This window comes from Diabrotica virgifera, chromosome 6 (assembly GCF_917563875.1).
Source record: "Diabrotica virgifera virgifera chromosome 6, PGI_DIABVI_V3a".
Taxonomy (NCBI): Eukaryota; Metazoa; Arthropoda; class Insecta; order Coleoptera; family Chrysomelidae; genus Diabrotica; species Diabrotica virgifera.
This window is the reverse complement of record NC_065448.1, coordinates 234,052,042-234,066,792: the sequence shown is the minus strand read 5'-3', so window position 1 is coordinate 234,066,792 and position 14,751 is coordinate 234,052,042. Positions and strand designations below refer to the sequence as shown.

The following is a 14,751-nucleotide window of genomic DNA, read 5'->3' as shown; positions in this document are numbered from 1 at the left end:
CATATTAATTTCTAGAGAAATATAGAGAAATATAATAAACGTATTCTACCATCGATTACGATACTGTCAAATTAACAACGAAGAACATTTTGAACACTTGATTAGGTATACATATATTAATTTAGCAATGTAGTAAACGTTTAAGTATTGTGTTCAAATTTAGTAGTACATACTTTCAATCCAAAATTTATGAGACCATTAGAAACCACTAGACTCTAGACTATTTGTTTTATATTTTTAAGATGTTTCTGACTACATGAAATCGAAGGTATTGTATACAGTTGAACTTATATTGAAGTAGAGATTTCCATAAAGGTAAAATATACAGGTGGTTGTACTTAAATACCAAAATGACTATGATATCACAAAAAAGGTAAATCTGGCATTTTAGCGTCTATTGGAGGCGAGATAATCGGTGATTCCAGACTTTTGATTAACTCTGTGTATATCTGTACATTTTATAACGGAATAAACATGCAAACAAAGTACCTACATATTATACAAAAAATTTACTTACAATTTAGTAGCATGATTATTTAGAAATGTTTATCAGATTGACTCACCTGAAAAAGAAAAACAGAGTTAGTTACCATGGTTGGAAAAATATAATTTAAGTACATTGTTATGACATATATTATTTCATCAACTAAACTAAAGAGTTTTATAAAGATCTCTAAACCAGCCAAAGACAACAAGACAATTTCCCAACACGAGTAATCACTCTCATAGATCAGGGATCTTTACCCATCACAGTGTCAGAAGTAAGAGCACCATTAAAGGAAATGAACAACCGTCGATCGCTTGGTGAGAATGGACTCTTTACTGAGGAAATAAAAGCAGGAGGAGAAATCCTACTAAAAATCAGTAAACGAAGTGTATAATAAATGCTTACTGGAACAAAATCATAGAAAAATTTGTCAGCCCGACTGTCGGACTGACCGATTTGGTCGCTATTCTAACAGCCCGACTGTTAGGGCTAAAATCTGTCGGGTCGGGACGTGTGTAGCGTTATTGGCCTGACCTTTGACTCCAACATGGATGAATAATGTTGTTATGAAGCTATTTCTTTGTGGCATTTTTATAATCAACTATTTTCAATGGGAAATAATTATTGGCTAATATATTTATGGAGGATTTCGAAACTAATATCATTTCTAAACAAAATTTAAACCCACAGTATGGTGGAGATATGTACATGATGCGTTTTTAATATGTTTTTATTGAAATATGTTTTGATGTTAGAAATTTTTTTTATAAAACAAAAATGAAGATTTTTTTAAACACTTTAAATAAGTTGTAATGAATTTTCCCCGAAATGTGCTTAATTTTTGGTTATTTCAGGTTAAAGTACTCCATTTGGAATTTGAAGAATATGAACCTATTTTTCATTAGCTATAACTATGCTTTTACTAGGTGTAGAGACGTGATATATACACCATGTTTTTAAATTTTTTACAGGCTATATTTTTGGTAAAAATGTTTTTTCGACAAAATACTTACTATTTGAGTTATTTACGAAAAACCGCCTAAAAGCGTGGTTATTTTGTTGAAAAAATGAACATATTCACTGTCAAATAACTCGAAAAGTATTGACTTAGTGAAAAAACTCTATAGAAGAAAAGTTACTTAAAATAAGCCAGTTTATCCATTTCCTGACTTTCTTTGGACGAATATTTTTTCACTTCCAAGAGGGGGTGAAAACCACCCCCAGTGCAAAAGCACATATCAGCACAATATCACTTTTTTTCTTTGGCTTGTTAGCTACGTGTATGCCAAATTTCATGTCAATCCAAGCGGTTCTTTAAAATTTAGAGGTTTTGCAATATTTTACCGTTAAAGAACGGACTAGTTTAAGACTATTACTGCGCTGTTTTGTTGTACATACCACAATTTTTTTAACAATATATTTTTATTTTTATAAGCTTTTACAACTTCTATGTTAAGAAAAATGATGTAGAATGTAAATATTTATATGTATAACATCATAACTCCATTTTGCACAAAATTGGAGATACCACTTTTAAGCTAAGCACGGCAGTATAGTTGTTTAGATGCATAGAGCGTCGTAGATTTTCAAGGTATTGATTTAAATACAATTATAACAATTAATATAACTCATACTTATGAATCCAAAAATCCAAACTGTAAAACCAAGAACTCAAGTGATAAATAATGATATAGAATTCCATATTGGAGATTTCTTAGTATGTACCTATGTAGTTTATCGGGATTGATAATCTAATAACAAAAGTATAAATTGAGAATCTCTAGTGTTAGTTACAGTACCTACCGACTAATATTGAAACAAGATGACCAAGCTCACACTCTTCTTCTGCGCTATTATTTTGGCATCAGTAAGTAAAATTACATGTTTAAACTCAAATTAAAAATTTTAATTATTATTATAAATAAATAATTTCTTAGGAATGAACTTAAGTTGTCTTTTTTAAAGTTTTAAAAAGAAACATACAAATACTCTGGGCTAATTAGCAAAATACAAGGAAAAGTTATTTACCAGCAATTTTATTGCTGGAATCGAATCTTATTATTGTATGTATTAATAATATAGATATGCAAAGTCCGCAGATAGTGTGCTACTTTTTTTATAAACAAAATGGCGCCCGAAAATCGTGTTTTTTTCAATTTTTGCTCTATAACTCCAAAGATTTTAACTTTAGACCAAAAACACCCAAATAAAAATTCACCGCAATTAAATTCTGCATAGAGACGTGTTTTTTTCGATTTACTTCGACAAAAACTTTCCCCGGAAAAAGCGGGTTTTTCCAACAAAATCTTTAATTTTCAACTAAACTTTTAGATGAGTCGCTGTTAGTCAATAATTAAATAAATTGGTAACGTAAAAGCCCTTTTCGTATATATTATAATTCCAGAAGTCTATGAAAATTGAATGAACAGTTTAGCAACAATTAAAATGTTAATTAAAAATTTACGGTGGCTATAATAACGACAATAATTATGATGCATAAGAATAACTATGATTTTTTCATAAAAAGCCATTATACCTATCTAATGTAATTTACAGAATTGAAATTGGACTATTTAGGCGGCCTCAGAAATATTTTAAATTTATAAACAATTTTTTGGTTTATAAACAAATAGAATATCTCGGGAAATTTTAAACTAAATTAAATCGTGAAAACGGTATTCGAAAGACAGTGGCAGGACGCTTCTTCTAAAAGAAAAAAAGTTTAATTATGACGAGTGGTTCCTGAGATACAATCGATCAAAATTGACCGGAATTTACGGCAAAGATATAAACAATAGGATCATAATTTTCAAACCATCACGTTTTTATTTTTGTCCTCTTTCTCCACACCAATTTTTTAATCTTTAAAATCCTCATAACATATATTATTATAATATAAACTATCGATAATACGTGTGAAAATTGCCAAAAATAGCAAAATTCCAATCAAAAATTAGGTTGGAGAAAATGTAACCCTCAAAGTTCAAAATCGGTATACGTTAACAAAATGCATTTTCTCGGCTTCCCATGGAGCAATTTCCTTCATTCTTTTTTTGTTCCCTAATAACTCTAGTAGAGCCATCGAACTAACGCATTATTAAATGTCAAACTTGCTTTTGTTTTGTTATAATAGATTAATTTATTTATAAGAACAGACAATAATATTTTTTTTACAGTTGTAGGCTTTTTTTAGATAAACTTACTACAAGTGTACCTTTTAAAGTTAAAAACATAAATATTCTCATTTGAAAGCTGTATAATTATTTAAACAATTTTTATTTAAACAAATTAAAATATTGTGTTATAATAAATAAATTAATTTATTATAACAAAACAAAAGCAAGTTTGACATTTAATAATGCGTTAGTTCGATGGCTCTACTCGAGTTACTTGGAAACAAAAAAAGAATGAAGGAAGTTGCTCCATGGGAAGCCCTGAAAATGCATTTTTTTAACGTATACCGATTTTGAACTTTGAGGGTTACATTTTCTCCAACCTAATTTTTGATTGGAATTTTGCTATTTTTGGCAATTTTCACACGTATTATCGATAGTTTTTATTATAATAATATATGTTATGAGGATTTGAAAGTTATGAAAATTGGTGTGGAGAAAGAAGACAAATATAAAAAGGTGATGCTTTGAAAATTATGAAGATATTGTTTATATCTTTGCCGTAAATTTCGGTCAACTTTGACCGGTTGTATCTCAGGAACCACTCGTCATAATTAAACGTTTTTTCTTTTAGAAGAAGCATCCTGCAGCCAGCTTTCGAATACCGTTTTCACAATTTAATTCAGTTTAATATTTCCCGAAATATTCTATTTGTTTATAAGCCAAAAATTGTTTATAATTTTAAAATATTCCTGAGGCCGCTTAAATAGTCCAATTTCAATTCTGTAAAGTACATTAGATAGGTATAGTGTCTGTTTATGAAAAAATCATAGTTATTCTTATGCGTCTTAATTATTGTCGTTAGTATAGTGACCGTAAATTTTTAATTAACATTTCAATTGTTGCTAAACTGTTCACTCAATTTCCATCGGCTTCTGGAATTATAATACATACGGAAAGGGATTTTATGTTACCAAGTTATTTAATTATTGATTAACAACTACTTATATAAAAGTTTAGTTGAAAATTAAAGATTTGGTTGGAGAAACCCGCTTTTCCGGGGAAAGTTTTCGTCGAAGTAAATCGGAAAAAACACGTCTCTATGCAGAATTTAATTGCGGTGAATTTTTATTTGGGTGTCTAAAGTTAAAGAATTTTTTATTTTGGTCTAAAGTTAAAATCTTTAAAGTTATAGAGCAAAAATTGAAAAAAACACGATTTTCGGGCGCCATTTTGTTTATAAAAAAAGTAGCACACTATCTGCGGACTTTGCATATCTATATTATTAATATATACAAGCATAAGATTCGATTCCAGCAATAAAATTGCTGGTAAATAACTTTTCCCCAAAATGGCCTATTCTCCGATAACCAGCCCAGACTAAAAATATTATTGTAATTATGTACAGTTAAAAGATAATTTTAATCTGATTGAATAATTTAATTATTGCTTTATTGTCTTATTTGTCTTTTATATCCTAATAACTAAGGTCATTGGCATGGCACGGTACAGTTGATTTCGCAATCAGATTGTAGTGTAATGTGTAGTGTGTATATGTATGTGCGCTGAGCAAATGTCTTGTTACTTAGTGAAGTCGACTTAATTGTCTTTACAAAGAGACTTAATTATATCCGAATGTCTGCGGTGACATAGTTGACTTGATAGTTTAGAGATATGTCGCAGACATAGGATATGTCTGCGGTGGTTCCATGACATCTAGTAACGCGACAGTTCGTAACCGGACCAATGGTAAGGGACAGTTCGTAACAGCGACAGTTCGTGACCATTCCAATTTGTAACGGACAATTCGTAACGTTCAAATTTAATTATTCTGTTTATTTTTGTTAACGTGGAAACTAACTGGTGTTACAGTTGTTATAAATGAAATTACATTTATCAATTTAACGAATCAGTATCAGGATAAACTTTTTTCAGGCATTTCATATTTCGTGTCTCAGAATATAATAAAAGTATATAAACCAATTATTAAGGTGTTAAAAGTCATTCCTCTTATCAACTATAACCGTTAATTGAATACCCTAACCATCCCAACCATATAACCAATCACAAGGTTTATTATAATAACAGGTAACTATAATCTTTCCTTTTCAAAATGTTTACTTAGAAAGTTGGGAATGTCTAAAGACGGTTGTCGGCTTAAAGATTTCACGCATAACTTCATTATTCCTTTGTCTAGGTTTCAGCAAATTTAAGGAACAATAAAAGCGGTAAACTTTTAAAAATATTGTTAAAAGTTTGTATGTATTTAAATATTTGTTTGTGTAAAGACTTAATATATTCTGAAACACGAAATATGAAATGCCTTAAAAAAGTTTATCCTGATACTGATTCGTTAAATTGATATAAACATAATTTCAATTATAACTGTAATAACAGTTAGTTTCCACGTTAACAAAAACAAATAGAATAATTCAATTTTGACGTTACGAATTGTCCGTTACGAATTTGTATAGTTACAAATTGTCTCCGTTACGAAGTGTCGCTGTTACGAACTGTCGCCCTTACGAGTTGTCCGTTTTATAAAATTTTTAATCACCAAACGGTCATTGGACGCAAAATCGAAAATGAATATTAAAATAAATTCTATTCTCTGGGTACCGTCTCCTCTAAGGAGGTTAGTAATCATCACAGCTATTTTCACTTTTAAGATTGTAGCTCTAAAGTAGCACTTTTTCAGATTATTGAGCCAGGATATGCGTCTTCTTCCAATACTTCGTTTTCCCCGTATTTTTTAAATAAATTATCTCTCTCTCTCTCTCTCTCTCTCTCTCTCTCTCTCTCTCTCTCTCTCTCTCTCTCTCTCTCTCTCTCTCTCTCTCTCTCTAATGGCACTACAGCACAAAGCGAGCCTTGACCACCTCCAAACTATTCCGTCCTCTTCCGTTTTGTGAGACATAATTTTGATGTCACCGGCATAGACGGCAATCTGTAATGATTTATTTGTTAGAAGATAAGCTCTTCCTATATGTAAAAAAAATCTCCTGATGAGAGACTAATAAGTTTCGAAAGCGGTAGAGGTGCTTGCTGCACTCTCTGATTGAACTGGAATAATGATGCGGCTGTAGTTTCGTGTTGCAACGAAATTGAAAAGGGTTTTTCATTTTTGACCTTCCTATATGTAACTGTCGTATGGGCCATTCCACGAACATACGCCTGTTTTGGATTACTTCGACAACGAATATTTTACTGTGCAGCATAAGAAGTACGAAAGTAAATGGCGCTAATAATTATTCCAATAAACAACAATGTTTTTTGCAATTTACTTTCGTTCTTCTTATTGTGCACAGTAAAATATTCGTTGTCGAAGTAATCCAAAACAGGCGTATGTTCGTGGAATGGCCCATATCACATATTCGAGAGACAAGTTGAATTTGACGATCTGACTATGACTATGACTGATATGGAAATAAAATTTGTAATATACTTAAAATTATGTTTAAACGACATTCAAAAGATATCGTCATCATCGTCAGTAGCTCGACAACCGTTTTTGGGTCCTGGCTTGTTGTAGGATTTTCCGCCATTCTGTTTTGTTCCTTGCTTGATCTTCTCCCTACTGGTGCCTGCCTCATTATATGCTTTGGTGTTTCAGTCTCCAATATCCGTTTAACATGGCCAATCCAGCGCAGACATCCGATCTTTATGGATTTTATGACATCGGGTTCGTTGTAAGCTGCGTATAGTTAAAAATTATATCGTCTGTGCCATACGCCATTTTATTTTACCCCCTTATATATTATTATATGTGTCTAAGGATTTTGCGTTCAAATGTACCTAATAAATTCTCATCGCTTTTCGACAGTGCCCATGTCTCTGATCCATATATAAGGACCGGTTTTATCAGGGTTTTGCATATTTTGCATTTGGTTTTTCTCGTGAGGTTGTTAAATCGTAGATGTTTAATTAGTCCATTATATGTTTTATTAGCAATATATATATTATTCTCTTAACTTCTTCGCTGAACTGATATAAAAATAAACTTTATTACAAAACAGTTAGGTACTAACAATTACCGACTTCTTTGTTTTTATCGTAGGCCTACTCATACCCTAAAAATGTGTCAGATGACTCAGATGACTGCATTGATACAATTAAAGCAATCGTTTATATTACCGAAATTTTTATTGATCTATTTCTGAAAGCAGCTCCACAATTAATTGATGAAATAAAAGACATTTGGTCTGACTTTGAGGTGCTGGAGGTAGATATTGCAAGTAGTGTTTATGATGTCATTTTTGAATTAGTGAATGATAAATTACGGACTTGGTCAGAAAGTAAGTAATATTTTTCTCTAAATTATATTAATGTGTATGTTAATCATTGAATTGTTAAGTTAACATAGTTTTATACTAGTACGTGAACAAAACGAGAGTTCGATCTATCTGCATGTACATATATATAAAGTACAGATTTTTAGTTTGGCATTGGTCGATAGTTTTATTGTGGTACCGAATATCCAAAAAGTTGCAAGTAAACAATGTAAGCAGTAATATTCTCCAGTCCATCAGAAATATACCGATTCCAATCCCTTCTAATAATTTTAATAATAATTACACATCAACTTCAAATAGTAGCATATGCAGATGATCTTGTCATCATAGCGAAGACGAAGATGACACTTAAAAAAGCAGTTGAAAAATTACATAAAGAAGCGAAGAAAATAGGGATACCGATAAAATAGCACAAATCAAAATATATGTCGATAGGGAACGGCAGTTCTCGTCAGTGGCGCACACCCACACCTCCCTACACGCGACACTATATATTGTTATGATCTGCTTTCTATTACTTTTATATTAATTATTTTTTATTTGATCAATTATTTAATTAACGCAAATCATATATAAAAATATTAAGAAAAAGTCTCAGGGTGCCTTTTGTCAAAAAAAAAAAAATTTAATTAAATTCTCTCAGGTTATACTTATCCTTTCTCGTGGCTTCAGTATCTCTTAGTTGATCCTTATCGGGATAAAATAGGAAAAGGGAATAAATAGAAAAATCATAAATAAACACATACAAATACCTTTATTGTCAAAAGCAATGCTCTGTAAATTTATCAATTAAATCCTGTGGGCATAACTGTCCAAAAGAAACTTTTAGCATATAAATTAATCTAATTCAAACAAATATTTATCGCTTTGTTCTTGATACCATTTATAAAACAAGTTAAACAAACAAATTTGGTATTCGCAAATTAATTATACTTCCTATTAAATTTTTGAAATATTGGAATTTTAAATTCATATGCTTTTACGTAAAAAAATTAACTTCTGATTATAAAAAAATCTATCACATAGGTTATTGACTGACCTTTTTGATTCACACAAAATGATGTCTCCTCTTGTCCCAAACAGCTCCTCCTTGTTGATTATGTTAGGCTACCAATCAAAGCCCTCTCCGTTCTCAGCAAACAATCCAGCAGGATACCAGCAACTATTTCTCCAAAAACACAAGCCAGGCCTCTTTTTTGGCAGCACTCGTTCAATAAACTCCAAAACTCTCTCCTCTCTTTCTCTCAACAATAATCTCCTGAGACCCAAGTATCTTTTTTACTTGGTGTCAAAAATAATTTTAATAATGATAATTCTTGTAACTTACTCTCTTGTACTTTACAGAATCAAAGAGGTATTTCTTCTCGATTTGATTTGTCTCTCGTTCCACTTTTCAGCTACTCTCACTATCAAAACAAAACACTAGTACTTGCTTCTGAACTACTCACGAAAACTTTTGACTGCTCCTTTCGGATGCCGGTAACACAATCTTTTCTTTTCCAAGCTCTCTCAACATTCAAACAAAACTTTCCCCATTCCAAATTGCCGAGCTAATCAGAAACATTTCTCTCTCCACCTTCCTCTGTTTCATTCGAAGAAAACCTACTCATACTTTCAAAAATATTCATACCATCATAATAATTACTTTCGGGAAATTCTACTAAATTTATTCGGGGTTAAACAAAAAGAGATTAAAATTCCAAACTTTCTTTACCTTAATTTTCTAAGAACTAATTACCTATGGCTTCTACCTTTCCCGTAATAAACAATCGGTTTAAAATAATAATCCTAAATAACTTTCACTTCACTTTTATTTACACATGTTTTTAATATTCTTCATGCAAAAATTCATTAAGGAGAAACCACCTTGCGTGAAAGCTAACTTCTAATAAATATTTACAAATCAATATACAGGGTGTATCAAATTTATGTGCCCGCGTTATATTAAAAAAAATAAAAAATTTTATTCTATCTTTGATTAATAAATTGAAACACAATAATATTATTATATATACACGAAATTTTCGATTTTCTAAATCTGACGGAACTGAAAATGGTGCCAACTCCCATCTTAAAGTTCAGGAAAAGACCCATCATCATCATAGTACATCATTAGTACATTTATATGTCAACCATACATTTTGGTTAAAGGGTGTGGATTTTACGGCCTTTCCCATTTAGTGTCTTTTTTCGTTCTCGTCCCCAAAACTCCCAAAAACTTCGAAATTTTAAGACCGACCTTTGCGGCTTCTAATATCATCCATCATTATCATCCAACGCATGTCTAATTTTGAAAATCGGTTATACCGTTTAAAAGTTACCGAGCTCAGAAATATGACTCAATTTCTATTTAAAAAATGGAAAATGTTTGTGGATATGTATGTATGTATGTATGTGTGTGAAAAAGCTAAATAGATCTGATTTTTTTCTGTTTGAAGAGGGGGTCAGGGCCGATTCAAAACCGGTGACTTTTGACCACCCGTAAGCCAGCTATATAGGACTTGGTAGGTACGAAACGGCATATTTTTTGGGGGTATATATTTTCGGTTCGAGAAGAGACAGGAAAATCGTGAAATACACCAAATCAATAGTTTTGAGTGAAGCTTTCAAATGGTGTCTAAGCCGTCAGGATCAGACATACACACGGCTCAGTATAGCCGAAAAACTGAAAAACTAAACTTTGAAAATTTTGGTTTTTCGACAATTACTCAAAATTTCAACCTACGAATTGCGCCAATAACTGAAAGTTTGTAGAAGGGCTCTAGGCCCATCTAACGGTGTATACCTAATATCCAGGAAAATTCGAATTTTTAAATTATAGGCTTTATAAGTATGATCAAATCTATTTCTTATGGGAAAAAGAACAGTTTTTATATTGATAACAATAGGCAAAACCGAAATAGAGAGAACACAGTTAACAATTCTGAAAGGCAAAAAACATATGGAATGAATAGAAATCTGCTAAGAAGTAAGAGAACCAAGATAACCCTATATAAGACCTCTATATAAGACCCCTAGAACAGGATTTTAAACCATGGCGTTAACTACAATCCCTAGGGATGGTAATGCTTAATGAATGAATGTTGTTTCACGTCTGTATCAACAATTATTCCTATCTACCAGTGTCAATTTTTGGTGATCTATAAACTAATTAACACACATTTTTTAATTGTATGGTTATTGAAATTTCAGATACAACTGACGCTGGAAAAAAACTGGCTAATTGCCTAATCGACGCTAATGATGCTGCTGCTGCTGTACCAATGGATTTTATCAACCACACACTCGTCTGCAGTGGAGATGATTTTATTGCTTTGGTCAAATCTTTGCCAGCTTTGATAGAAGACCTTACTGATGTTCAGGTAGATGCCAAAAGAGCAGCTGATAAAATTAACGATTGTGATGGACATGATTATAACACAGCACTCTGCGTTCTCGATGTAAGTAATTATAAGTATTATTGACAAAAATAAAAATATTTAAATGTATAAAAACATATAAACGAGCGGCACACCCTCAAACATGCGCTTAGTTTTCGAGATACTGACCACGAAGGGGTGAATGGCTAATTTTATTCATACTTTATATTTTCGAGGGTGCTAAAAATGAAAATGAGGTTTATTTTCAATTTTATGTGGGGGAACATTGTCAAAATCGCAATTTTAACCTAAAAATAAAAAAAAATGAAATCACGTTCTTTTGTGTTTACCTCGCTACAACTCTGTTTTATTTTAATATTTTTTTCTGAAATTTTTAGAGTATATAGCTCTAACATTTCTGAAGACAACGGTACCTGTTTCAAGCTTTTATTCTTATCCTGATAACGGTTATAAATTTTTGAAAGGAAAAGGTGCGGATTTGTGCACTGCAAAGTTTAATCGCAAAAGTTGTGTGACGAAGTTTAAAATTTAGCTTCTTAATCACATTTATGTTAATGTAGAGAGTACAAAGAAGTTTTCTGGTAAGTTTTAGATCAAAACGTTTTATAGAAAAAAAAAATAGTACCACTTTTAACGTCAAAATTAGAAATCCCCAATAAAACGGTTATTTTTCGAGATACTGACCATGGGTGGTGAATGTTATGTTCTTCTTGTGGGCTTATTGTTAGAATTATAGAATTGACGACAGTTTCTTATTTAGTATTTATTGAATACAAACTCATTTATTACATACGGATTATATCTGAAGAGCCCCCTCCACCTCTCTGTCAACTGTCCATCTCCGTTGCCATCTTCACTTCACACTTCACACCATGTCACTAATGTTAAGGCAGGTTTACAAATATAAAGGTCAGTTTACAACTTAACACTACATAACATGCCCCTTTTTTTTTAACAAAAAAACTAAACTATCCATTCAAATTAAATATACTTGCAATATTACATTGCCACATTACTATTCTGAAAATGAAAACCTTTTTGGTCTATTTACTATTCGACCACTCCTGGTACAAAATTGATTATTTACATTTTGTCTGTGTGTCCTATCTACGTTAACATTCGAATTGTTATAACTTTGAGTTGAAATTGTTGTATTGTTGTTCATATTTGGAATCTCATGCAAAGTGGAACTAGCTGCTGTACTATTTTCATGCTTAACTAACACTTCACTATCATGTCTACTAATTGTACTGGCAGGCTTTAATATGTGTTGTCTGTTCCTACGATAATGTACACCTTCAGGTGTTCTGACGACATATGATCTTGGAAAAGGACCTATTTCTATCACAGTAGCAGGTAACCACGGTGATGATGGAACCTTTTTATAAAATACATTTTCCCCAACAAACAGATTTGGTAGATTTCTTGCTGACCGATCGTGATATTCTTTTACTTTCCTTTCTTTTTCCTTCATGAATTTGCTATATTCATCTCTATCTATTGTTTTTGGTATGAGTATATTTTCACTAACTGGTAATTTCATTCTTAAATTACGTGACATTAATAACTGAGCTGGAGAATAACCACATTCTAATGTCGTATTTCTGTATTGCAATATTCCCTGATAAGGATCAGAGCCTGACTCTATACACTTGTTAAAAATATTCTTTACAGTCTGAACTGTTCTTTCTACCAAACCATTACTTTTTGGATAATAAGGACTAGAACTTTGATATGAAATATCCCAATCTGCTAAAAATGACTGAAATTCTTTTGATGAGAATGGAGGACCATTATCAGACATTAAGATCAATGGTATTCCATGTCTCGCAAATATAGACTTCATTGTACTAATTACCTCTTTTGCTGAAGTATTATTTAAAGGTGCTATTTCAAAGTATTTGGAATAATAATCTACTAATAATATATATGTGACTTTACTATAATAAAAAAAATCGACACCAATTTTCTGCCAAGGCAAAGTTGGTATTTCATGTAGTAATAGTTGTTCTGGACTATTTGATTTATGATATTTAATACATGCTGGACACTGTTCAACTTTATTCTTTATATCCATTGTCATGCCTGGCCAAAAAACCACTGTACGTGCTTGTCGAACACATTTTTCATATCCTAAATGACCTTCATGAATTATTTCTAATATGACTTGACGCAATGACTCAGGAATTACTATTTGGTTTCCCTTGAAGACTAGTCCATCTACAACATGTATTTCATGACTAAAATTGTAATATGGTTTAATTTCTGTTTCCAGTTTATTTTTAGAACTTGGCCAACCTTCATTATAATATGTTATTAATGATTGTAAAACTCCATCAGTTTTGGTTGCTGCCTGTATTTCCATTAATTTCTTTGAAGACACAGCTAAATTGTTAACTAATAGACTTCCATGTATACGTAACTCTTCATCTCCACTATCAGTATTATCTGGACCTTCTACTGGTGCCCTACTTAATGTATCTGCGATGAAAAGAAATTTTCCTGGAGTATAACTAACTTCCAAATCATAAAGCTGTAAGTTTAGCATCATCCTTTGCAAACGTGCTGGAACCTCAGATAATGGTTTCTTAAAAAGACTGACTAATGGTTTGTGATCTGTTTCAACTTGTACTTTTCTACCATATATATATTGTTTAAATCTAGTACATCCGAACTGGATTGCATACAACTCTTTCTCTATTTGTGCGTAATTTGACTGAGACTGTGACAAAGATTTAGATGCATATGCTATAGGTTTTTTGTTTTGTAAAATTACTGCACCAACTGCAAACTTTGAACTATCAACTGATAATGTTAAAGGTAGATTGTTATCAAAATATGCTAGTACAGGCGTTTGACTAATAGTTTCTTTAAGCGACTCAAATTCTCTTCCATGCTCTTCTGTCCAATGAAAACTAATATTTTTTTTCAATAACAACCTTAAATTCTTTGTACGCTCTGCTAAATTATCTATGTACTCACCTAAATAATTAATCATTCCCAAAAATCTTCTAATATCAGCTACACAGTTAGGAATAGCCATTTGACAAATTGCACTCACCTTACTAGAATCTGGATATATGCCTTCTGCATTAAAAATGTGACCCAAATATTTAATATCTGACAATAGAAATTTACATTTATCCATATTGAATCTTAAATTGAATTGTTTTGCCCTCTCTAGTACTAGTTCTAGTATTTTATTGTGACCTTCCAAAGTTTCACTATAAATTAGAATATCATCTATATACAAACAGACTCCTTGTATGTCTCCGACTATTTCATTCATTACTTTATGAAAAATCTCAGGAGCGCAGCTTATACCATAAGGTAATCTTGTAAATCTAAACCTTCCAAAGGGTGTATTAAATGTGCATAGCTTAGAACTCTCTAAATCTAATTGTATCATCCAAAACCCTGATTGTGCATCTAACGTTGAAAAATATTTTGCTTTTGCTAATTTTGACCTAATCTCATTA

The 14,751-nt window shown here is 31.6% G+C and overlaps 2 protein-coding genes across 4 annotated transcripts in view; one reads left to right on the top strand and one right to left on the bottom strand.

The window, feature by feature from the left end:
• LOC126887302 (chondroitin sulfate N-acetylgalactosaminyltransferase 2) overlaps positions 1-14,751 on the bottom strand; it is a 1,014,890-nt gene that overhangs the window by 259,843 nt on the left and 740,296 nt on the right. The window lies entirely within an intron of this gene.
• The window catches only part of LOC126887303 (uncharacterized), a 46,251-nt gene continuing 33,741 nt past the window's right edge, over positions 2,242-14,751 (top strand). The window contains exons 1-3 of the mRNA XM_050654730.1: positions 2,242-2,354; positions 7,658-7,895; positions 11,085-11,332. Of these exons, the coding sequence (XP_050510687.1) occupies positions 2,310-2,354; positions 7,658-7,895; positions 11,085-11,332 (531 nt within the window). The 5' untranslated portion in view covers positions 2,242-2,309. The remainder of the gene's footprint in view (positions 2,355-7,657; positions 7,896-11,084; positions 11,333-14,751) is intronic.